The 26,077-nt window shown below is 36.6% G+C and overlaps 1 protein-coding gene across 1 annotated transcript in view; it reads right to left on the bottom strand.

The window, feature by feature from the left end:
- The window catches only part of LOC104835292 (contactin-3-like), a 104,551-nt gene that overhangs the window by 25,449 nt on the left and 53,025 nt on the right, over positions 1-26,077 (bottom strand). The window contains exons 4-9 of the mRNA XM_010573194.1: positions 15,235-15,438; positions 14,817-14,919; positions 13,630-13,814; positions 5,539-5,675; positions 3,145-3,274; positions 1,736-1,886 (exon numbers count right to left, since the gene is read on the bottom strand). Of these exons, the coding sequence (XP_010571496.1) occupies positions 1,736-1,886; positions 3,145-3,274; positions 5,539-5,675; positions 13,630-13,814; positions 14,817-14,919; positions 15,235-15,438 (910 nt within the window). The remainder of the gene's footprint in view (positions 1-1,735; positions 1,887-3,144; positions 3,275-5,538; positions 5,676-13,629; positions 13,815-14,816; positions 14,920-15,234; positions 15,439-26,077) is intronic.

Below are 26,077 nucleotides of genomic sequence, written 5' to 3'. Positions count from 1 at the left end.
GACCTCAGGGCAGACTAAACTCCCAAACAGTTATTCTGCTCCTAAGAGTTTTTACAGCCTGTACAGAGTGCTCAAGTGCTGCAGCTGGAATGTCCTAAGTATCAAACTGCCCAGTTTCATGTTAACTCATGTCTGTAACTATCTTAACTACACCTTTCATCTAAAGGGTTTTTTTCCTGTCCCAGTTCACTACCTGAAACTCTCAGTCTATGCAAATATTGAAATGTAAAACAGAAAGCTTGAAAAGGCAGTAGTCCCTAGCGTTGGAGAGATGTAAAGCAACGGGCTGCTCCAGAGTGCAGAGACGTATACTTCTGTATAGTTTGATTATACAGTTTAATCAGTAGACTTGGCCAATTGTAGTTTATGACTAATTCAATAATGCTTTAATGGTCATTGCTGGAAAAAAGGTTTACATGTTGTTGGAAGTCAATAGCTGAGGATATAGGTGAATCACAAACTCTCCATGGAGAATTACTAACACCAAAACACATTCACTATCATGTAAACACTAAAGAAATGGCAACATGTTATTACTGGTAGATAAAAGTTCATAGTTGCTTGAAAAGAACCTGAAAGTCTATTTTCGCTTTCTTTTCCTGTCTTCAGCTGAACAACATACACATGACATTAAGTATATGTATGAACAAGTACATTCATAATGAGTACACATCTCATTTTCTTTCACAAACCTCTTAGTTCTTCCCGAAGTCATACAATCTTAATCTTTTCAATAGCTGAACTGACTACAGATCCATTAGTCACGCTTGTAAGTATATTCATCACCCACCCGTCATCTACCCCTAACTACTGAGAGATGACCAGCACTTAACAGAGTGTCCAAGGGAATGAATCTTTATAAAGGCATTAACAAAATTTTAAAAGTTATTTTCTGTTCTGTCCCATACATATCACTGCTCTATTATTTAACTGATAATGCACACCGAGCACGTTTGACACTTGTGGCACTTTCCTAAGTGTTCCCAGTTAATTTATAACACTTAGATACAAGTGGTTTTAGTGTTTTAATTTTTCTTTCCGAAGTGTATCACACATTTGCCAATATTGATTTTCATATGTCACCATTCAGCTCAAGTGTTTGGGTTTATGAGGTCCATCTTCCAATCACCTGAAAAACCTTGCATATTTCTTTTTTCTGTATGTGTCTGTGTGTGTGTGACCTACAGTTTTGAGTCATCTTTGCAATAACTTCTCCCATAAGAACAAACACAGTACTAGAATGGTAAAATATCAGAACATTAGAATGGTAAGAGTGCTATTCTGGACCTACCAATTATTAACTTTTACCAACTGGAATTTTTTATTTTTTTTTAAATCTCCTTTTTTTTTCCCCTCAGCCACATTATCACCATGGCTGTAATATGCTTCATCTGCCTCCTTGCCAGCATATTCAGAGTATTTTGTTAAAGACTTTAAGTACTGTTTTATAAGCTTTGTATTTCCAGTTTTCGATCAGTACCTGGTTCTAAATCAGGCCAAACTCTACATTAAACTGAATATAAAACCTGGCCCTTGACCTTAAAGAAAGCAATATGCATGTACTCTCAGTGCTTAGATACAATAACAATTAAAAAACAACCAAATGATGGCCCCAGCTAGACAGGCTTCAGAAATACTTCATGACTATTTCAATCTACAGATGACACTATTGCATAAAAAGACATAAACACACTTTTTGTAAGAGTAAAACAAATAAACCAATGTAACTTGATACCTTTCATTTTCGTGTAGCTGCTCACCTCCCTTCTTCCAGGAGCATTTGGCCTTAGGGGAAGCTTTAGGTTTGCATTCAAAAGTAACTGTACTGCCTATTTGAACCTGGATCAGTTTCTTCATTGGATTCTTAGAAAAATCTGGAGCAGAAGCTGAAACAGAAGGGATAATAAGAGTGAAGTAAAGCACCTTTAATCATATTAATGATACTGCTATTTAGCACTTACATGACACTTCTCAGCTTCCAAACATAATTAAAAGCATGAATTAGTTAATTCAACATGATCCTTCTACTGGACAATCATGCATTTCTCCTCCATATACTGGTACAAAAGTAAAGGTCTCAGCTGTGCAGAGTACGTCACCTAAGGAAGCATGCACAGAAGATCACACTGACTTGATCTGAGCTGAAGCTCAGTGAACCCAATGAGCTTTAAGGACATGCCTGACTTTACACTTCGCTGAATGTGAGCATACATGACTTGTCTAAGTTCAGGGAGGGCAGTCAACACCGTCAGTCTCATTAAAGCTCAAGGAACTGGTTGGCTTCTAGTTTTGTGTGAGAATGCACATCAGATCAGGTATGTTAGATGACATAAAATTACAGCGCACCTCACTCTGAATGGGTATACTTTGCATTTGCTAAGAGTTAAGTAAAGGCACATGGCTTCTACCTATACTAAAACTGAACTTTGAGAGGCAATTCAGCATTTTAGGAGACCAAGGCTGAGCGAGCAGTCTGCTGATCAACTGCAACCTTAACAACAGAAAGGAAATAACTCACGTCCCCAAAACACGCTGCTCTTACAAGGCTGTTTTTGAAATCAGTCTACGCTGGAGGTAGAAATCGCACAAGCATACGAGCGCGTAAGGCAGTCGCAAGCCCAGCATCTCCCTCAAACAAACAGTTGTCGCTATTTTAGACTCAAGCCCGCGCCGTCTGAACGACCGAATGACACTCCCTCGTCCCCTCGATCAAGAAAGGCAGCACACAAGAGCAGCCTGTGCTTTTAAATGACACGGCTCCCCTGGGAGCTCTGGAACCGGTGCAGAAGGGGAGTGCAGCTGATGGGGGTGCGGAGCCAGTGCTGCCTCCGGACCACGTGAGCTGTTTTAATCTTCAGGCCTGTGTCCAAGCCCCTGTCTCTGCTCTTCCGCTAATGAATAATTTAGCTGTGTTCTGTTTTAAAGCAATGAATGATTGGACCGTAAATCCTCTGGAAGCAGATGAGTCAACTCCTCGGCACTGCAGATAAAAGATATTAGGTCGACAAAAATGTTTATTTCGGTGATAGCATCTGAGGGAGTTAAATTTGAGATCATGACGAGGTGGAATACGAGGTAGGTGGAGGGGGTGTGGAGAGGGAGAATGAGGCTTGTGTTTTCCTGAAAAAGGAAAAAAAATCTTACCTACAACCCTGAGGTCTGCACTCGAAGAGATGACACCATGTTTATTTTCAGCTATGCATTGGTATCTGCCAGAATCTGTCAGATTTAGATTTGATATTGTAAGTGCACCATTTTCAATTTGGATCCTTCCCTGAATATTAAGAAAAATATCTTTATTGATGATATATTTCCTGTGAAAAATTTAAAATAAGTAAGAAATATAAATAGGACAGCATAAATACAACAAATGGGGTAAATGTAACAGCATAATCATGAGAATACTTCTAAAATAAGTGACATGACCGCATCGTGGTATGGCGACAATGATCAAATAGAGAGACTTGCCAACACAGCGTATGAAATTGATTCTTCAAACTTGCTCAGTTTCATACAGGCTTTGCTATCTCAAATACCCTCATATTTCCCCAGAAATATGGACAAAATCATACTAGGCTCCTCACGAGAGCCCAGAGTATCCAAACTATACAGATGGCACTGGCATTTCGTACTATTTAGAGATTTCACACATGCCATTTGCTAATGAGCTCTCTGTAATACTATGCAGAAAAAATTCCAACAGTCGTTAAATGGAAGACACATATTTAAGTGCCTTAGAGCCAACAAAGCTACTGAAGTATAGGGATCTTCTCACCTTACTTATTCTTGGAAAGCTACACCAATTATGGTAAGAAGTGACTAATTAGAGGACGGAGTGGCAGGAACTGGTGAGAAAAAGGAACCAGTGACAAAAGACAAAACCAAAGGAGCTTCTCCTTCGGGAAAAAAACAGAGAAACAATAACGGACAAAAGAACAAACTATTTTCTTTAAAATGTTTTCTGATTTATTTTTTTTTTATCTGGACATGGCGTACCAGGCCTAATGCAATGGTATTCACTCTCTGCCTTTTCCTAAGGGCATGCACTTACAGTTGGCCCCACTGCAGCGTGACTCTGGCTACCTATGGGCAGCTCAGCTCCTTCCTTGACAGGTCCCCTCCCAGTTTACTGCAAGGAGCTCAGCCAGTTAGACAAAGGACAAAACAATCCCAAAGAGGAACAAGTCTGAGTCTCCACATCTTGATCCTCTCTCTAGCATCCCAAGCTGCTCTTCTTACTCTTCCCTATAAGACATTTGTTTATGGAGAAGGGGAGCTAAGCGGAACAACCCCAGCAGATTTTTGTGGAGGAGACCCAGCATGAAGAAGGGTTCTTGCAGTCAAGGAGCTCAAGACAACTGATCACTATACACAGAGAACTCCTCTTCCGACATGCCCTCAGTGCCGGCTTTCAAAGAGTTAGTCCTGTAGTTTACAGTCCTTAAACATTTCCAGTCAGTCATGCTTATGCTCTGAAACCATGCCAAAAGGCTGGACACACCAATACTCAAAAGTGGAGACGTGGGAACAGTGAATGAGGGAAGATATTTTTGTACTTACTGAGGTAAAAAAAAGTACATTACCTCAGTGACTTTGTATGATACGGTAACAATGCTCTTAAATCACTGAGATGAGATTTTGTACTCCCTCATTTAACCTGTCCACAAAACACTACCATTCCTTTTAGTGAGCATGTAACTATAACACTCTGAATGGTAAGAAATGTTTTTCAGTGCTTAGATCATTTTTCATAGCCATCCACTGAATTCACTTTAGCAGTCGCTCTTTCTTCAACTCTGAGTGCCAGCGTTGAGCACAACGCATTGGCCCAGGGCAAAATGCTTCCTGCGGTGGGCTAGTGCCCATAGTTTATATTCCTGATAACCTGAACTGGGCAGTTTTCTTAACGAAGCAGTGAGATTTAAAATCAATATGGGTATCAGATGCGTTTCTGATCTGGGAGACCAAGTATCTCACCTTCGAAGTACAACCTCTTTTCCCTGCCAACAAATGCATTACTTTCCATTCATTTACTTTAACAATTGTATTAAACAGCAATGTAACATAGGTATTTGCTTTGTATTTCATTCATTGCATCAAGTAATGGCGACCCTATGAATTTTTAGGATTTTTGTCTTTTTTTCGTTGAGAAGTTTAAATATGTTTTCTTATTACCTTTAATGAAATGCCAATAGCAAGTATAACAAAATAATTTAAGTTCTCTATCCCTCATTTATGGTTCTTAACGTATAACTTTAATTAAGCTTCCTTCTCCAGTCTTTCCTTACATACTTATTTCTATGCTTCTATCATCGCTTTTAAATCTGCTTTTAGCTGGGCTATTTTTGTACAACATAATTTGTCTCTGTTTCTGGTATTGCAGCTTTTGAAGCTTCCATCTGGATGCTCCTGACAAACATATGAAAACCAGCATCAAATATTTCTCTTGACTAATTACATGGACTTTTGCAAATTCTCATACTTATAGGAAGTACTATTGATTTTACATTGCATCGTGTTTTCAAAATAGAATGTTACCTCCATTGACAGTTGGTCTCCATTCTTCAGCCACCTATACGATGGTTTGGGCTTCCCACTTGCTCTGCAATCCCAGTATAAGGTGTCCTCTACAGCAACTTCAGTATCTTTTATCATCTGGATCCAGTGAGGTTTTGCTGCAGATGAAATACACATCAGCAACAAAGACCCTAACAAGTTACGGTTCCATATGAGAATTAAAGGGCTAACTTGCATGGCACTCATCAGTTTTCTGCGTAGGCTGGTTTGTACCAACAGAGGTTCTCAGTGGTTGTGCTTCAGGTCACCTAACAAAACAATATACTCACTGTTCCTTTTATACGTTTTTATTACAAGCAGTAAACCAAAGAAAATTGAGATTACAGATCACTAAAGCTGAACTAGTGAAACCAGTATTAAAATCACTCATGATTAAACAACACAACTTTGAAATAGAGGTAAATGTAAGATAAAGAAATTAGTAGTGACACTGGAATTAAATAATTGATGTAGCTAAATCATCAAATTAATGTTGAAGAGAATCCTTTAAGTCCTCAAAAAAAATGTAATGGTATGTCAGCTTTAGTTTCAAATACCATTTTAATTGTTTTCTAATGCTAGTCAGTACTGAACTGGATGAATACATGGATATACAAGACTGTTTCTGAAAGCATTAGTCTTAGCACAGCATTTGGGTGATGCAAACAGGAATATGGCCTGAAAGTCCCCCAAAATCACTAATTTTTAAATGAAATTTTGATGTATTAATACCATACATCCTTCAGAATTACCTAAAATACAATTAAAACTGTAGAGATAGAGTTTAAAACATCTGTTACAGCTTTCATAGGTTAAAAAAAAAGCACGCTCACTTGGCAAATAAACATCACTGTATGAAAGACAGCATTAGTTTATTCCTTTAGTGCTATTTCACACAAGAGCACAACACTGTTTTATAGCTAATTCATGTGAATTTTCTTTGAATTTATTCAATTTACTAGAAAGTTTATAATCTCAATATATGCTATTTCTCCAAGAAAAAAAATTCTGGACATTGCATATGGAGAAAACAGATAAAAAGCAGGGTGAAACTTCGTTGCAAATATATAGCTAAGGGCAAAAGAATTTTCCAGAGTCAATTTGATTACCCTAAAGATTTTCCTAAATTAGTAATTTAGGAAAATCTCATAACACTCTCATATCAAAACAGCTAGGGAAAAAAAAAAATCCCTGGTGATACAGGAAAATATTATTATTTAATAGATGAGTTTTGGAAACACAGAAGGTCAGATTAATTCCTGTTGAACTTCCTACTACAATGGAGTTACACCAACAATTAATTCAGACCAGGGAAATTAATGACTCGCCGATGGCCACAAGGGAAGTCTGCAGCGCAGCTGAGAGCTGAACCTGTTCCATTGCCATAGGCACAAGACCAGCAGACCCACGTTTGGCTGAGGGTTGGTATTAATCTCATTAAAGAAGATTCACTCTTTTCTAGCATACAAATTTTCTCTCCATCATACATTCTGCAATGCAGCGATAAGATCTCAACACGATCATATACACTACCATACTTTTATGGCAACAAGGATTAATACTATTTATGATTTATGTATACATACTTAGGATTAACTTCTCACAGAAGAACTTACTAAAATGTATTCATTGAGATACTAACTTAGGAGGTTTGGGAATTCAACCAGTATTTGCTGACAGTGAAACCCTCTTGTTACTACTTTTGTTTTGCACGTCCCTTATACCCTGTGAGGTTAAATGCCTTTCACTGATTTGAAGACAATATGGTTTTTTTACACTCTCTTTATCAAGGTCAGCTCTGAAAGACAGGATAACCTTATCTTTGCATCAGACAAATGTACTATCTTACTGATATTAATTTTGGTTAAATCTTGGAAGTTAATGTTACAACACTGGAGTTCAAGAAAGAGCCATTGCTTTATCTCACATTGTCATTTGGTGTATTTGCCCCACCTGTGTCAAAGGGATGAAAGCTCAGGACTCCACGCCAGCATGCTTCCTGCACTTTGCATACCTAAATATTTATGCAACAAGCAACAGTGCTTGAATTACTGATGGATCCATACATGTGCAATATTTCACATCTGCTGCATATCTCCACTTGAAAGTAGATTAAATATAGTCTATTTTCAAGTTCAAGATCTTGGATTCAATTCCATTAATAAGAAAAACATTGTCTACACCATAGATCTTCATTTTAAAGATTCTTCATGTCAGACAGTCTCCACAGGAGGGTTTCCCAAGTCTCCACGGTAGATATGATAAACTATGTCTTTTTGGAAAGCATGGGAGCAAGACAACCACTCAAATCAGAAATGAACAGAACAGAGCTTCCTAAGCCACAATCTGAGAAATTTATGGTGCTTGTTCATTCGCAAGAGTGTTGATGTAGACTTTAGTGATTTCCTTGAAGAAGGCTCTTTTTCTCTTCAAATTACTCATGAAGGAATTCAGCGGAAAGAAAAATACACCTTTCAATCTGCCACATCTCAAAGTCTTTAAAAAAGGCTGTAAAAGTATTAGAAACTCTTTGAAAAAAAAAGAACAATTCAACTGACTGGTTCAAAATTGAAAAGGCAGCTAAACAGGGGCAATTCCAGCTGGGAATATTCCACTGCATACTCTGAATCCTGGCCAAGGTAAAGATGGTCCACATTGCAGCAGCTGAGAAAAGTGCACACAGGAGGTCATGTAACAGTAGATTTACATATCCTCTCAAAAGATAAGCATGACTTTCCAAGCCCAACACTACCTTTTTTATTGAGCTCTGCCTGACTGTACCTAAATGATTCCGTATATATGGCTTTATTCCTCTTGAGGTTTAGTCAATGCTAGACAAATGATACCTGTTTAGAACACCTGGTTCCACTGCCACATCTGTGCTCTTGAAGGAAGACTAATGACTTGGTAACAAAGCCTCATTCTCTCATGGAGCTACTGCATTGGCCTGGTGTGTAACTTGGATCTTCCTGAGGAGACACCACTCCTTCCTCCTTAAACAAGGAATAGGCAAATAAGCAACACACTATCATTGAGATGAAAAAAACCCCATGTCCTCCTGTAAGTTGAGAGGTTGGAAGTTAATTTCAATGGAGTTTGCAGTGCAGGGTTTGAGACTGTGACAGGAATCCATATTGTGTGGTAATATTAAGAATTCTTAGGAACTTGCTGTGCAATCTTCATGAAAGATTCATATAAAATTCCCTTAGGACAAAATACTTGTAGGTAACTGATTTTCTAAAGAAGGTTAGCCATCAGCCTCATGGTCAGCCACTTGGAAAAGCACCAGACTCTGTTTTGCTTCAGTTGTTTTTGCTTAAAATATTCCTTGCAATACTCATGGTCCCACAGGCAAGAAGTGATGCAAGTGTGTAATTTCATAAAATTTATCTCAGTGAGAAGACTTGGTCTTTTTGGTGGCTACGATCACCCTTTTCTTCCAGCTAATTAGTCCAGGCAGGTCTTCCTGAAGAAAACAACTGTTGCTTCATTACACTCTAGGGCATCCCTGTAGGCCATAAGGAAAGTGATAACCATTTTTTTTTAGATTTTTAAGAAACTTTTTGTGATGAGTGTTCTGAGTTTTGATGTGAATGAAGACCAACTGGAACGAGTGACTCCAATGAAGCTCTTGGAAGCAATGGCTGAAGAAGTTAACACTTTTCAGAAGCTGTGCCGAGATCTCATTTGCAAATAATTTGTGGGATACCATGCATAATGTATGTCAATATGGATTTCTAGAAATTATTTCCTTCAGAATAGGAGACTCTAATAAAAATCTCCTAATTCTGTAAGCCATGGGAATAGCATGAAGGAAAGGCAGAACTTCAGGCCCATGACTTTTGTCTAGACACTGTGCTCTCCCAGAAAGTAAAGGTCTGCCATACCTCTGCTTAGAGGCAGAAGACTATGGGAAGCTCTTCCACAACAGTCTCTAATTAGGGCTCGCACATAAGATGCGATCTGCTTATACACATATCTTTACTTTGAAATTTACAGTCTGAAAGCTGGGCTGGAAATCTCCTTTGAAAATACCTTTGGATAGCTCAGCAGTTGGACACTAAATCAGAGTCAGAACGAACTTTCCATAGTTTAAGAGAAAGCAGCTATGAAGCGTACTGGGAAGAAAAACAACCAGATAATGTAAACTTCATTCTTCTAGGTAGTGTGTATCTGAAAGTCAGGCTATGACTGATGCCTACAGCAGCAATGAACCTTATTTTATCTCAAAACTCCAAGTGACTCAATACATGAATAACTCTTTTTCTGATAAAACAACTGGGCCTAGAGAAGCATCTAAGGCATCCCTGAATATGTCCATTATTTGACTTCCATGCAAAAATAAAAATGCTCTCAAGCAACAGGTAATTGCTACATCGTTGGGGAAAGTTTTAGTATATAAAAAAGATGAACAATTTGTCTCTGTTGCAAGGCAATTAAATTATTAGACAGCATCAACAATTAAACTCCAGGCTGATCAAACTCAGCAACTCCTTGACGGTATTTAGTCATTTATAGGTTCGTAGCTAATGTTTTGAAGACATCTCCGTGAACAAGATAGAATCAGGCTATCAGACAAAAAGCTTTAAACAGTGAGGCTCTTCCACATACATGAATACTGTAGCTTCAGTATCATTTTGGTGGTACGTTATTACCAAAGTAATTAACAAAATAGACAAGTATTTTTTGATATACTAACAGATTACGTAGAGTCTATGTATTACTGGGAGTTTGCCTTTGCTACTACAGACTACCACTGCAGAGCAAAAGGAGAACAGCAGCAGAGTTTTTTCTCCCTGTTAAACATTTTACCCTGGTACTATCAAGCATGAGTTCCATTAAATCGGCATATGCTAATTAAGAATGCATTTTCTTCAATTATACTTTAAATTAATTGCTTTACATATCTCTACCATGTTACATGTTTAATTGCATCTTAAAATAAAAAAATGTAATTGTTTCATCTCTTCTAATTTTTCCATGCCTTGAAATGTCTCTGTGGATTCTTTCTTCTTCTATTATCACTTTATGGAAAGGGCTAATCATGATGACAAACAAATATGCTAATAAAGTGGAAGCAAATTATTTATATATCCAGGTTTTATATTAAATCAAACTTAGATAATCTCGTCCTATTTTTAGCACATTCTGAACTCCCCTGAGGAGAAAACTGGCATTAAACAAATGTTGGAACTGTACAAAGGACAAAAAACCTGAACATTTGGTGTTGGGCTTTTCTTCATAAAATCCTTCTTGAGAAAAAAGGATGATTAATAGTCTGTTAGTAATGTTATGAAAGAACCCAAAATATCTGTTTTAGAGTATCCATTTTAATTATTGACTTCAACTATGGGTTGAGACTTATATTGAAAACCCACAATGAAATTAAACAGAGTGATTCTATTTTTAATAAAGAGAGTTACAGATGTGCACAGAATTTCTATACCAAATTTATAAGCATTCTTGAGAAAATGACTTGAGAAAATGACTATGGATACAATTACGGTTGAGCCTATGTTCAAGTGCTTTGTGGTTTCAAGACTAATTCATTATTGGAAGAAGAGGCAGGATACACAGAAAACATAACTGATCTTTTTTTGTAATCAAACCATTTACACACTGAAAAACCCAATTTTCAGAATTCAAATTTTACAGTTTCAGCTCATAAAACAAACCAGGAGAATAAGAGTGCTTCATTTCACAGCAGTGCAATGAAATGTTTCAAGCTTTTGTTTAGGTCTATCTTTATGTTTCATTTACAAAGAACCTTTAAAATCTGCCAAGAAAGGAAAACCTTCTATTTTCCAGTCAATTCTTGTTATAGTCTTTCTTGGGTAAGCCAGAAACGTGCTTCATTCTTTTGAGAAGAGAAAAATAAATGTTTTAACTTTTAAAATAAAAAGGAACCTGTCCATTTGTAACACATGTATTTTTCTATATATGATTAGCAGACACATCTTACACTTCTACCAATAAAATATTTTAACAGCAGCCAACATCCACTAACATTACCACACAGATCTGAGTCATCTTTGCCAGAGTTGGTACTTTCTGGCAGATAGATTTTTTTTTTTTATTCTAAGTCTTCAGTGTAGTGCATTAATTTCCCCCAAATCCTCACCTGCTTTTAGAACAACTTCCTTAAATATCTATCTTTTATTGGAAGAATATTAAAAGAACATCACCAGAGAGATTTCTGAGCTTTGATATCAGATGCAGTGGCAAGCCACAAGAAGATATTATCTTCGGTTATAGAATGTTATTGATCCACAAACAGAATGAAAACCCTTCAAATTATCGAAAAGTGTTAAAATGATCCTATCCTGAACACAGACTTGTTGGCATTCTATTTGCAACAGTAAAGCAAGTAACAAAACAAGAAAGATTTAAGTAATCTACTTAATTCTGCAGAATGGGTTTCATTAGGCAGAACAAATGAAATGAAACAGTTGGAGTGCCATTAATGCCACTACAGGTCTCATTATTCTTTTTAGTCTGAACATCCATATTAGGGATGAATCTAATATAGGCAGACATTTATACTGGAGTATGAACTCTATCTGAAGGTTCAAATCCCTTTCTGGATTTGTAATGAAAATGTTCACGCTGATTTACTTGTTGCAAAACTGCAACTCACTTGCTTTTATTGATTAGCAACATCCTTTGTTTCAGCTCTGTGTCCTTTAATGAGCAAAACAAAACCTGGGAAGCAGGTCAAATATCTCAAGATTGCCCACTATTGTAATTACATTACAAGAACTAATGAACAAATCTACTCTATTTTTGATGTAGTTTACATTGACGTGTCTTGTAACTTCCCTGATTTAAAACTGGAGTAGGACTACTGAGCCAAACTGATACACAAACCACAACTTTTTTTTGCTACTTGAAAGTTTCAAACAAGTCACTTCATAAAATCAGATGCATAGTGCCAAGTTTGGAATGACAGATGACACTGGCAGATGAAGCATCTTAGATCTTTTGCCCTATGTTATTCATAGGATTTCTCAAAAAGTCCTAATTACAACTAGTATATGGAAAATTCAGGTTGCTCAAACTCCCCTATCCAACCTGATCTTGAACATTTCCAATGATGGTGTAATGATTCAGTGTAACTATTAATTTGGAAGTTGAGAGGGGGAAAAGTCTCTTTTCCTTCCTCCTTATAAAACCCGTTATGCCTTAAAATTAAAATCTTCATTGACTAAAATCTACATTGCAGCACTCTATGTGTTCCAGTAATCAGCAGCTTCCCATACAGAAGCAGTAAACAGAAAGAACGTTTGCTTGAAGTTGCACAGTAGCTATGCTCTATGCTTTTTCATACAACTTAAAAAAAAAAAAAAAAATCTTTGCTCAAATATTCCTACATGAGGAAAAGCATTCCAAAGCACAGTCTGAAACACTCTTTAAATTGCCATTTACCTAAAGAAAATTATATTTGCTGAGATCTAGCTTTAACAAAAATTGTCAATTACCACGTTGTTGCAAATCACACTAGCTTTAAAACACCACCAGTGTGCTTTGCTGATACTCATTTCACTCTATAGCCTTAAATGCACAAGAGACTCTGTCTGTTTCCAGCTATTAAATTTCATATTATTTCATTTCCTATGCTGGATTATATTCTCTCATTTTAAAATAAAATTGGCCATTTTGAAAGCAAAGGATTGACAATATCCATCAGTAATCTCTTCCTAAAGCAAGATAAAATTTGTATTTCCTGTAAATGTGAGGCCTAAATGAACCCGTAAATAAATCCAATTGACTGAAAATCTAAGGTTTCACCAATGGAACAATAAGAATTGTTTTAAAAAAAGTATTTCCGTCACAGAAAAATAAGCACAAGCACCTTCTACACTGCTCTTAGCAACCGTTTTGAGCCTGGACATTTATTACAAGTGTTATACAAAAACCTGGTGCACAAGTTCTCATCCTCTGCAAATAGCCACGGATTTTTAAGCACAAATGCTTGATGGTATTGCAGAAGCTATAAACCCCAAAGTACCCAAGAGTGGTTTATATTTCACGTAGAAAGAAGGGTAGGAGAAAAGAAGGAAGAAAGTTTCCTACCATAGTAAGTGAGACGTCCTCTTGCAATATTTTTTCCTCTGGAGTTTTCAGTAATACATTCATATAGTCCTGCATCCTCCTGCTGGAAATTAGGTATTTCAATCATGCCGTTGGATTTCCGCAGCTTTATTTTACTTGGAAATGGCAGACCGTCAGTTCTTCTCCAGTTAATCTGAGGCACAGGGCTAAAAAGAAAATAATGGGATATTAAAGAGCTTTAGTTAAAGTATTTGATTGTCAGAACTAGAAACTTTAAATAATATACAATAAAACTCAGAGGTGACTAAAAGCTTGTGTTAAAAGTGGTATCCGTACTGTAGATGACAGATGGTCAGACACTATGACAACTGATTTGCATGTACTGCTCTGTTTCATACGCTGTAACTTGTGGTACCAAGTTTTTCATGAATGTCTGTGTGCAAGTCCAACGATTGTAAAATGTTTTATAAATCAGCACTGGCTTCCCCTGAAGACAGGTGAGATCTACCAATGATTTCCATGGAAGGAGAATCAAGACAAGTCTTTTGAAAATCCCATCCTACAACAGCCATTTGTTCTCCGATTTTAAAACTTTCACTCACCTAGCTGGGGAACCAAAGCAATAGCATGTGATTAAGTTATCAATCTGGCACTTAAAATTATGAACACCTGACAAAGCTGTCTGCAAATAAACCGCAAAGTGGTAAGTAAATACATTTACAGAAACATAAATGCATTCTCAGATCATTTGTGAAAGAGAAAAGATATCAATTTTGTGTGAAATATCATTCAGAAGAGAAATGCATTTTAATCTTTATTTCAGCTATAAAGAAAGAACAATATTATGAAAGCATCAAGTACATATAACAGTAAGATTCACACAAAATTCTCACAGACGTCAACATTTTCTTCTATACAGAGAAAGCAGAACTAGGTCAAAGGATATATGCAAAACTGCACTGATCTAATTCAAGATAATTTGAAATGAAACGTAAATTCCTGTATTGCCAACACATATGTTTTAATTCTGAACAAAATAAAAAATTACTCCAAGACTCTTTGCCCTCTTATTCCAAGGCAGTAATTGTGATGATCAAAAAGGGGTCTTTAAAAAACACCACCAAAACAACTGCCAGAACTCCACATCTCTTGTGCAGATGAACCCTAATGTGCATCAACTTTCAGTATTGGTGAAGTCAAAAACTTACTTTCCTAGTGCAAAGCATTCTAGCTTCACAGTTGAGCCTTTAGCTGCAGGAAGTGTCTCAGGAAACTGAACTTCTATTTTGGGTTCATATTCTCCCATCACACCTGTATGAGACGATTGAAAAAAGGTAATTTTTAATTTTTAAAGCCTTTTTTCTCTCTTTAGCATTATATCACATTAAAATAAAAATCAAGTTTATTTCTCACACGCTCCATTTATAAAGAGAAGCATAGCGACCTACCAGTGAAATCACCGTCAGACTTAGGAGAGGAAGAGGAACATGTAATGCAAAATAGTTTATCTTCTTATAAAGCAATCAATAGTCTGAGAATGCATGAAAGGTTACATTGTATGAGACAAAAAAGATTCACTGACGACTAGACGCGTTATTTATTCACGGTGTAGAAGGGTAGTCATACCGTCCGTCCGCAGTACTAGAGGAGTTGGTGACCCAAGAACTTGGCTGTTGGTCACAGTGCTGGTTACAACACAGGTGTAATTTCCTACATCTGACGGCTCGACTTTGGCTATGTAGAGGTGACCGGTCTCTTGAGACACAAATCGCCGACTGTCCTCTTGTACAAATGATGGATATTCATTGAAGATCCAAGCAAATGATAATTCTAGTTGGTAATAAAAAAAGATGATGTTTGGCAGTGTTTTTCACATTTTTTTCTTTGAAAATCAGTTTATTTTATTACTGTATTTTGTAACTTATTATATACAATACTGTATTATGTAACAGACAGGACCAGAGAGCCAATGACTGAGAAAAACTAAATTTTAAAAAGTACCAGAAACTAACAAAACCATTTTTTTTACTAATGCCATATCTCCTCCAGCAGAAGAAAAATGTGAAAAGAATTCAAAGTGTTTTACACAAGAATAATTTTTTTATCTACTTTTTTTTTCCCCCCCAAGACTTTGTATGCATAGAAATAGGAGCAGACAGCAAAAATGAGACCAAACATTGCTAAAACAGAAACATTATTCATTCAGTAGATACTTAACTCAGCTAGATACTTAGCAGATAGAAAGAGCACAGGAGCATGCAAGTGAAGGGAATGTCAAAAGAAGCACAAATTCGCAGTAGGGCTCACCATGCAGCAAAACTACTTTTTTTCATACAAAAATCTGTAAAAACTCCACTAAAAAAAATCTCTGTATGATATGGCAAAGTAGTTCTCACAACCATTCATTACGGTCATTTGAAAAGAAAACCACACTTCAAAAGATAAACTATAAGATTTGGCAAAAACTGCATTAGAATTTGTTTTTTTCTGAACACCACTCTGAGCTCTGCGTGTCCAATCTTAATTGGCAAAAGCCCCTTCCTGTGCGAGGACATGTGCTTGTCTCATTTATATCCCAGAGAATCAAAGGAAATTAATTTTTAATGGTTTTCCAGGCAAGAAATAATTTTTCACCCAAGTGCCGCTCAGCTGAAAGTTTATAAAAAGATTACAGCTTCTACAAGTGCTAATTAGAGGCGATTATAGGTTGATTGACCTTCCCTCACGTAAAATATCTTGTAGCATTCGCACTGCCCCTACAAAATGGAGATCATCCTGTTTTGCAGAGGTTTAATTTGAAAGTGCATAAATTTGGATGCAGTCACGAAGTGGAGAGCAGGCGTTTTCATAACCCTTACAGCTGAGTATGAATATGCACCCAGGAAAGCGCTAAGCCAACAGGACAATTAAACGTAAGGTAAGATTGTGCAGATGAAAAAAACATTTCAATAAATGAAATTATTAAAATATTTAGGGACTGGCTAATGCAAAATGGGCTTCAAATGAAATGGCTTATCATAATTGCGTTTATAAACTCCTTCCATTAACATAATTTTGCAGGAGCAGTGTGTATGAACAATTAACAGTCTCAGTACTTTTCTCAAGAGTTACACTTTTGTCATATTTAGAAATACTTGTTGTTCAAAACAGTCATCTACCCTTCTGGACTTGCAGAGTGTCTCCTCAGGTGAAACAGTGGCTTTCACTGAAAGTTCCTTCCTACGTAACACAAGCAGTGTTATTAGTTTATTATAAGGAAGGCCAACGAGGATTTGCCAAGAAAAGATAGGGTCGTTAGTGCTGTGAGAAGTAAGACCCTATGATCTAGACTGACTTCAGTAAGACTTTTGGGATGTGCCACAAGAGTCTCATACACAAGCCAAAGAATATTTATACAGTCAACAACAACAAAATATTCTGTACAGCTATTCTCCCATCTTACAACACAAATACCAAGATGTAGGGGACAACGGTTTGCTGTTGAATTGAGAGGGCTCGTTGAGTAAGCACTGCGCAGCAGGGTGGTTGCAGCTGTGCACCATCCTGCCTGTGGTCTGGCACTATTCAATATCTACCAGCCACTTCAAATAGAAAAAATAAAATAAAAAATACTTTTAAAAAAGAAAAAAACCAAAGAGTACACCCGGAGAGGTTGAAGGGGACTACTACCTCTTTGAGAGCAAAGATTTTATGGTCTTGCTAAATAGGAAAGACCAGAAAATAAAGCATAATTCCATTTCTACAGAGCAGCTGGATGAAGAGAGTGTTCACAAGGCTAAGGGAGAGGCTGTAGACCAAATTAGGTATCAATTCAGGAACTGTAAGGAAAAAAAAAAAAATTTACAGTTTCAGCTCTACATCAAACTCAGACATCCACAAGACACAAAAGTGTGGGAAGCCAGGCTTTATTGGTTCTGGTATTTATTGAGCTACTTGTTTTCCTTAGCTCAAAATTTTTTATTTTTTATTTTTTCAGAATAAAATAATAGGAAAAAAGACATTATTCAAAACATTCAAAGGGGATGGACATATCTGGATACACAGCAGGAAAATAAGCAGCTTGATTTCGTTCTTATTATATTGGGTTAAGTCAAGAGTAAACTCATTGAAATCAGTCATTATGATTATGAAAGCCACGCAAAGTGTATTCCAGTTTAATTGGATCCTTCAACAGCCTATGAATAAGTACTCCTGGAAACCTAATTTCCTATTCAACATATATTTTCATTGACTCTCTTAAAAAAAAGGAGCAGGGTGTTTCTTTACCAGTGCCCCACAGCCAATATCTCATTTTATATTTATTGTACTTTACAAAATTGTATTCTTATTTTCCAAAAAAAAATTCATATTAAACAACTTGTTCTGTGATTTATTATGTTTACACCATTTGCCTGTTGCTGATCCTAGGGCACCTCAAGGGACATAAACTCACTCCCTTTCTGTCAATTACAAGTTTTCAGTTGATTTTCTGTTACAAATGGAAGTAATATGTCTCTCCTGGGCTTCCTCAGAGATCTAAGCCTTTGCTTTCCAATGCATTTTCTCCTTATTTGGCGACTATACATGGATAAGGTATTGGAAATTACAGTTATTACTCAATTTTTATTTGTTTACTACATCTTGGTTGGCTGCTTCTCTTTATTTTGCATTATTTGATTATTATTTACTGTGCAGTCTACAAGCCACAACACAGTCAGCATGCTCATACTGTTCTAGGCACTTTGTGCACCTAAGTGTTCAATTAAAAATTGCTTATAAAACTGCCTGTCATTTTTAAACTTAAATTTGTACAAAATTCAACAATTAAATCAGCATGGCCTTTGAGGTCTACCATAGTCATTTCCTGCAACCTATGAGCCTCAAAAAAAAAAAAAGTATCTTCCCTTGCTGTGTAAGAAAAGAATTAATGTTGCTAAAGGAACATAAGGGCGTAAGCCCTGCACATTTAGCAGTTTTTAACTGAGTTCAAAGTTAGGCCTTGAGCTGCTTTTGAAAAGATTCCTTTTAATTATATGACACATTTCCTCTAAGAGAAGCTGCAACACATCAGTGGGAGACCACCGAATAGAGCCAGGGCAATTTTATTTCTTGTAAACAGAATTTAAGAGACAACAGTAGTTGTGGAAATCCAAAACTATAAATGAATTCAGGAAACTGGCAAAGCAAACGTGGCAGGGCAGGGGGGAGGCATATAGACTTTTGACCAAAAGGAGAAGGACAATTCATAAAGTTTATTTCACCCACTAAATGCACAAATTCTGAAGGTCATCTCTTGCTCCTTTTGTTCTGGAGCATCACTCCTCTACACCTGCTTAATATGTATCCACTATTAATTCCCCACAATTCACACTCGAGTGGGATTTCTAAAATAGCCGAAAGTAAATGATGTGCACAGTATTGTTCTGAAATAGATTTAAACTTATGTTCAAAACTGACTGGATTTCAATTAGTGAAGCAGATGTTTACATAAATAATTCTTAAAAGAAATCAAAATATGTGATTTTGAGTGCATCAAGCTGACTGAACAAAAGTTAGAGGTTTTACATTTTCTTTTTTAAAGAAAAGAAGTTTCATGTCAATTATTGATATCCAAATCTGTACTATTTCATGCAGTTCTCCAATTCAGATTTTAAAATATCCTGTAATAGAGATATAACAGGAAACTGAAATATCCTGGCATTTTTGGTCTTCAACTGGCACTCTGCCTAACCCGCAGGATGGTATTTGGCTTTTAAAAGAAGCCTTTGCAAGAAAGTAATCAGACAAAATTTAGCAATGACAGAAACTGCAATTAAAGACATGGAAATTTGTTAACAACCAGCTATTTTGAATTATCTACCTTAGAGTTACAAGTAGAAGTAATGGAAAAGTAAGACTGATTTTGAGAGGATAATGACAGATTCCATAATTAAGGAAGAAACCAATTAGTTTGTCATTTGGCCCAGTTTCAGCTCAAACTGTGATGAAATGACACAAAGTGGAGAAAAGTCTCTTGCTTTGTGGATGAACATCACTCAGGAAGGAGTAAGCTCTCACAGCACAGACATGAGGCAATCAGGGATGGTATTGTGGGGCAGTCACACACAGAAATGTCAATTTGTCAACATGGCCGAGGACAGCTCTGTACGTCTGTCTGCACAGGAACCCCTAGGAAAGTGCAAGCAAGTTATTTAAAAGTAGGAAATTAATCTGCATGAGGTAAAAGTGCATTAAACTCCCAGAGGATGCTCTTAACCTAGACGTAAGCTGTCCTTAGTTCACTGCAGCCTAATCCTTAGAGGATTACACTGCTATGAGTTTAGGTCACTGTACTTGTGGATGCGAGTGCCCACAGGGATATAATACATTTTATCTTACATACACTACTTTCAAACTTCTCATTAACTACTTTTCTTTCCTTACTTGGGCAAACTCTAGCTACTTTATTCCACTTAGTTCACCACCTCGAGTAGTCTGTCCTTCCTTTGGCAAAGCAGCACGACCAACTGCAAGGCTATGCTTGGAGCCTGGCCTTTAGCAAAGAAAAAACAAACAAACAAACCAAAACAAAAAACCAGGAGGTAATACTTTATCTCTGCCATAAAATAAATCACATCTTTCTCATTTTTTGGCAAACATTGAAAGTTGTTTTACAAATAAAAAGCTTATGCACTGTAGGCATAAGACAAGGTGTTTATGTAGTCCAACATGGGATCCCCTAATTTATACCTAAACTGGGTATTATAATCGCTTTAGGTGCCACTGTCAAAAATGGTATCTTTTTGACAATAAAAAAACTCTTCAGAATTTTATTGGAATTAAATCGTACATAATTTTAGGGTTTTACAGTATATTCTTGAGCACATCAAATGCCCAGAAACTGAAAAACTGTCCTAAGTATATTCAACTGGGAAAAAGAAAACCAAAACAAAACTCAGACTGTGTATTTCCCAGGCACATCCTGAATTGTTTGCATGCACATAGTTATACCACTAATAACGCAGAAGTCTTTACCTGTTTATAAAAGCTGCAGTCACACTTCAGAGTACAGTCTATCTATAAACTGCAGGTTGGTGGTTTACTTTTTGTTGCTATCAGGAGTAAGGTGAGACAACGAGTATCCAGTTAAAATAGTTGTAAGATTTCCCCAACTTGGGGAAAAAAGTTTGGAGATGTTTATGAACACTTCTGAAACTCCCCTTGCACTTTTTAGGGTAACTTTCTTCTTTTGGCTGAACACAGAAATGTGAATTGCATGATGGGAATCTGAGTCCAGCTACAAAAAGTGAAGAACGTATCCTGAGAAACTAATTTTATTCCAGAATATAATGGAAACACCCTGATTTGAAACTAATGTATACCATTAATCTTTTTGGCATAAGAGGTGAATTATTTTGTAGATAAAATATAAAAGATCAATTTTCAGCATGCTGTGCAGGTAATTAGGCATGCAACTTCTGTGTATGGAATAACCCAAAACAACAAGAGCAGTGCGAGAGACCTATGTAATATCTTGCAATTTCAATCTACACATTTAATGAGAATATTGAAATGTTTTAGCTGAAATTGCAAGGTTCCTACTTCAGGCTAACACCTAATTTTCAATTTTAAATGGAATATGGTAAGAGTCCAGTCATTTTCTGATTTCGAAATGAACTAGCGTGATGTTAAAAAAGAAGCAAATCGTTAAACATAGTTGCAGCATGAATTGTATTTTTCTCTACTGCCCCCCACCTAAACCACAACCATAGAGTGGTCAAGCAGTCATCACACAAACTAGCCGGTTACCTTTGCACAGCTGCCACAGGTGACAAGCTCTGCTGATGTAAAACAGTCCACTAAGGTCTCTCTTTCTCTATACTCGACAATTTGTAGAGTTTTTCTAAGTCTTTCAAAGCAGTGTCAAAAGCAAACCATGCCACTGTAATTAAAATGTAAACACTTCTAAGCTCATCCTTGGGAAACACAGATGTTCAAGACCGGCAGCATTACTTCTTTATTAATACCACCAAAAAGAAAAAACAAACCAACCCCAAACCCTCACAGTAAGCACATTCCCAAACAGCACATCCACTGGAAAAGCAGCTCAGCAATATGGCCCTGCCTGACGTCTGTCTTTTCTTCCCCCCTCCTCTTGTCACACGTGGGATTTGACCATCAGCTAGTGTTAAATTTCAAACTGAACATGACCTTGTAATACAAAAGTGCTCCTTAACTGGCAGGTTAAATGTTCCTTGGTGCTCCAAAGGAAATCCAGACGCTAATGGGAAAGTCTAACAAAATGCTTTTCTACATTTGGGCTCCAATGCTGAATAAAAACCCAATTTCACTTCCCCTGCAGCTGTGCGGGATGATGGATTAGTTTCTCTTTATCACATTTCTGAACTAATTGTTTCAGACTAGCTGTGTCATTCAAAGTGTACAAGGTCTGATCAAATTGTTCGTACTCTGGAAGTATGCAGAAAAGTAAGAAACTGCTTTAGGAAGCTATATTTAAATACATACCCATTAGCCATATCTATTTCAAATGACAAATTGTTCTTTTAATCACCTCCCTAGAACTTTACATTTAATTGCTCAGAGCATTTCTAACAACTCTGTTGTGCTTTTTCAATAGTTAAAAGTATTTTAAATTGCTTCCTGCCTATAATAATTTTGAGGATAAAAAGATGATAGTTTATTGCTCAACTAAGCCACATCTGATTTATTCTGAATGTTAAATATTAGGGCGATAAACTAAGGGAAACTAATGGAAATACCCAAGAGTAAATTTTCAAAGGAACGTACTAATGTTTATAGGTGGAAGTAGTAATTAGTGACAAATTTCATTTGGTAGTCTTGCACCCATTTAGGAGAAGGTACTTGGTAAACCCCTGTGAAAAAAAAAAAACCAAAAATTACTTTCAGGACTCTTGTTAAGAGTGTAATGATCAGCTATGACTGTGTTCTGGGACTGCAGCCGTCTCCCTCCTGCCTCTTCCTAATCAATTATCCTGTTTCCAAAGAACAATTCAAATATTTTAATAGAGAAGATAACAAAGAGCTAGAGGAGAAAAACCCCACAGTAACAATTTAGGGATAAAAATAATCTTGGTAGAGGGCCAAACCCAGTTATTTTCTCCAAATTTCTCCTCTTTTTCCCCAAGGCATACCTGAGATACCTGGGACTAGCTAAGTGAACAGGCTCCAACTGAACTTTTTTCTTGCAATTTGGTTCTTCCTAATTTACCTCTTCCTCTTTATTTCCACCCCCCCCATCTTCCAACAAATACCCCACCACCAAGAGACATACTTTCCCATTAGAAGACTCATCCCATATTGCTGCCTCTTTCAGTTTATTCAGGTTCAGTAAAGAGGGCCAATGAGAGCAATAAAGTGCACATCCCCTAGTTTTCCAAGGTCTTCTAGAGCATCCACGTACGTTTTGACAATGAAACTTATGCAGTATTATTCCCACAAAAGTCTGCTCTACTCTTGCTCTCTCCCACAACAGCCCACATTATATATGCTACTGCTTATATGTACGCAACTCTTAATGAATATATAGTGGAAGCCAAATGTACTGCAGCCAGCAGGAGCTGATCCAATCTTACGCAAAACTCCTCCTTGGGCTATAAGTGAAGCTGTACCCTGCACTGTAGACTATAGGTTCTGACATGCTCTCTCTCACCCCACTAATGAAAAGAATAATCTAGCTTTAAAATACTGAGATTTAAAGATAGTGTTTTGTTTTCCGATTTGTATACTTGGGAGTGCTGCTTAAAAAAAAATAATTATATACATATATGAATGACTGAAGGCTAGAGTCTTTCCTTAAAAATGAAATTATAAAAAGCTGCAATATTCCCATAGTCATTTTGCAGTGGGTATTCAAGATGTAGTGCAAAACTTACAAGAGCTAATATTACTAGATCATAGATGTTTTCAGGCTTTATGCTCTACTGATGACCTGGCTATGAAACTATCCTTCATGATCTAGATACATCTCAAACTAAGACTTACAAAAGGGACAGAAGACCAAATATCTAAGAAATAAAACAGATATACAAATATATTCGTATGTTCAGTGTCATTGATGTGCATAATGGAACACAGAGTTAACAAAACGTCCTGTAAGAATTTGGAGTGATACCCTGCTTGTCCAGTTTGTCCTTTCCCAAACTGGAATAATGAATCTTTTGCTAAAAGCTTCTTCAGCCAGTTGTACGCCTCCATGCTAGCTTAAAAACACATACTAGAAAGTAGCTGCAGATGTTGCACAAATATATAAATAAGGATATACTAATTTTAGTCTGGTTTACTTCAGCCTGGAACACAGGTTTATCAAAAGAAAAAGTGCTTTAGAAAGACTACATTTGATAGAGTACAGAACAGAGAGGGTACTCTGTAGCATTCATTTGTTACTGGTGGTGAAAATAATGCTCTGACAGATAGAAATCATTGTAAAATCCAGCTGTGAACATGTATTATTGTCCCTCATATGGACAAATATAAGTGTCTCTCAGGTACCATTTGATTTCAAACCGTCAGCTGAAATTTGTGCAGATGATGATGATGACACCAGCAGGACTATTGCAAAATGTATTTTTAAATAAAAATACCATTTCTCTTTGGCAGATTGAGAACAGCTCGAGAACACTATGGAACCATTTTTAAGGCAATTGCTTTTACAATATTCAACATACTATTCTCCTTAGAATGCATTTTTGTGTAAAAACATCATAATGTGCCTACTGCAAGTATGATTTATTGCTCATGCCCAGATGAGCGTCATCCAGAACCTGAAACAAAAGCTAAAAGTAAAGGTGCAAAACCAGGATGCTTTGCACCTCCTGAAGACACACTGATGGGCAGTAGAAAAGAAACTGTATTCTTGAGTTCTATCAGTCTGGTTTTGCTTTGCTTTAAGGGTATGAAATGTTTCCAAAGCCAAATAAGTAAACCAATTTACAGTTCCCCAAAAAATAGCATGCTGACATTCAAGAGTTGTGGAAAAGAAATAATCAAAGCAGCAAAATATTTCTGGCATATGGAGATACCTTCGATGCCATGTTATTCATGAAGCACAGTCTTGCTGGAACTTGCAGGTCTCCAAATGGCAATACAAGAGATAAGGGCAAAAATTTGCAAGTCTAAATACTAATTTGCAACAGACATGACATTATTCACTGAATGATTTGTCATACCAAACAGTGAGCAATGAATTGGGATCTATTTTTCCATGATCTAGTATCATTTCATATCAGCATGTCACAACTTTAAAATAACATGCTGTAAGCTAAATTGATCCCTATCCTTCAAATACAGTCTCAATTATCAACTAAGTCTCCATTTATCAGGGCATGATAGTAAGACATATTCTTGCTGCTTTATATATGTAGAAATATCCTTGCCATATTGCATGAAATAGGAACACATATGTTCGTGATTAGCTTCATGTGATAAGACAAGTAGAATTTCCTTGCAATTTCCAAGCAACAGCTTGTTGGCTCCACAACTTTCTTGCCATTTACTTAAGTTCTCATGGGTTATGGTCATATTCGACATAGTAACAAGGCAACAGAGAGTATATCCACCAACATAAAACTAATGCCTAGTTTTTCCAGGCAAACCTGAATTCTTTGAAATGTCTGAATAACCATCAAGCAAGTCTTTACTTCTACCATTAAAAAATCCTCTTTTTATCTGTGTATAGAACAGCCCTGAAATCACCACAGACAACATAGAAGGACTGCGCCTCATTGCTTCCTCCTCTCCCGAAGAGCAGAATATACCTCATAAATCCAAAATCAATGTCAGATGAGTAGAACGGGCTGTACTAAACAAATATAAATCACAAACATCTAGCAAACAGAAATAAAAGCAGAAGACAAGAAACATGATAATCAAGATACACAAACAGTAGTAACAGTAGGTAAAACCCTAAAGGAACTTGCGGATTTGCTTTACTCAGGGCTTTGTCACTCCTTAGACACCAATTTTGGAACAAAATCAATAGTAGAGAAAAATAATTTTTAGATCTCCGTATGTCTAGCCTTTTCCATTCTTGGCAGAAGGGAAAAAAATTAGCATTGCATGAATGTTTTTTAAGCTGCTGCATGTTAAGTGTGTCCAATATTAAGTTTTGTATGTTGAGATGTTTGTTATATCAATAGTCCTTTAAAACCATCAAAGACATAACAGTAACAGTCAAAATAGCTGTAGAGAGTTCAGTAGAATTTAATGGTTGTAACAACTGAAAAAGATAGCAGATGTCATTTTATCTCTTGAGTATGTGGGTGAGATGATTTACTCATTTGTGGAAAAAACAGGGTATTTTAACAGGTTCCCTGTAACAGAATTAAAATTACATACAGAAGTATGGTCATGCAGAACGATGACAGATGACCATCTTAATTATCCAAAAATCACTGCTCAATTACAATACAACTAACATTATCTAACATAAAACCCAGTTGAATTAGTAAAATACTGGGGGGGAAGCCTTCAC

Source organism: Haliaeetus leucocephalus, unplaced genomic scaffold, assembly GCF_000737465.1.
Source record: "Haliaeetus leucocephalus isolate CR32 unplaced genomic scaffold, Haliaeetus_leucocephalus-4.0 Scaffold2, whole genome shotgun sequence".
In the NCBI taxonomy this organism is placed as follows: Eukaryota; Metazoa; Chordata; class Aves; order Accipitriformes; family Accipitridae; genus Haliaeetus; species Haliaeetus leucocephalus.
The sequence above is the reverse complement of the archived record's forward strand: the minus strand, read 5'-3'. Positions and strand labels throughout refer to the sequence as shown.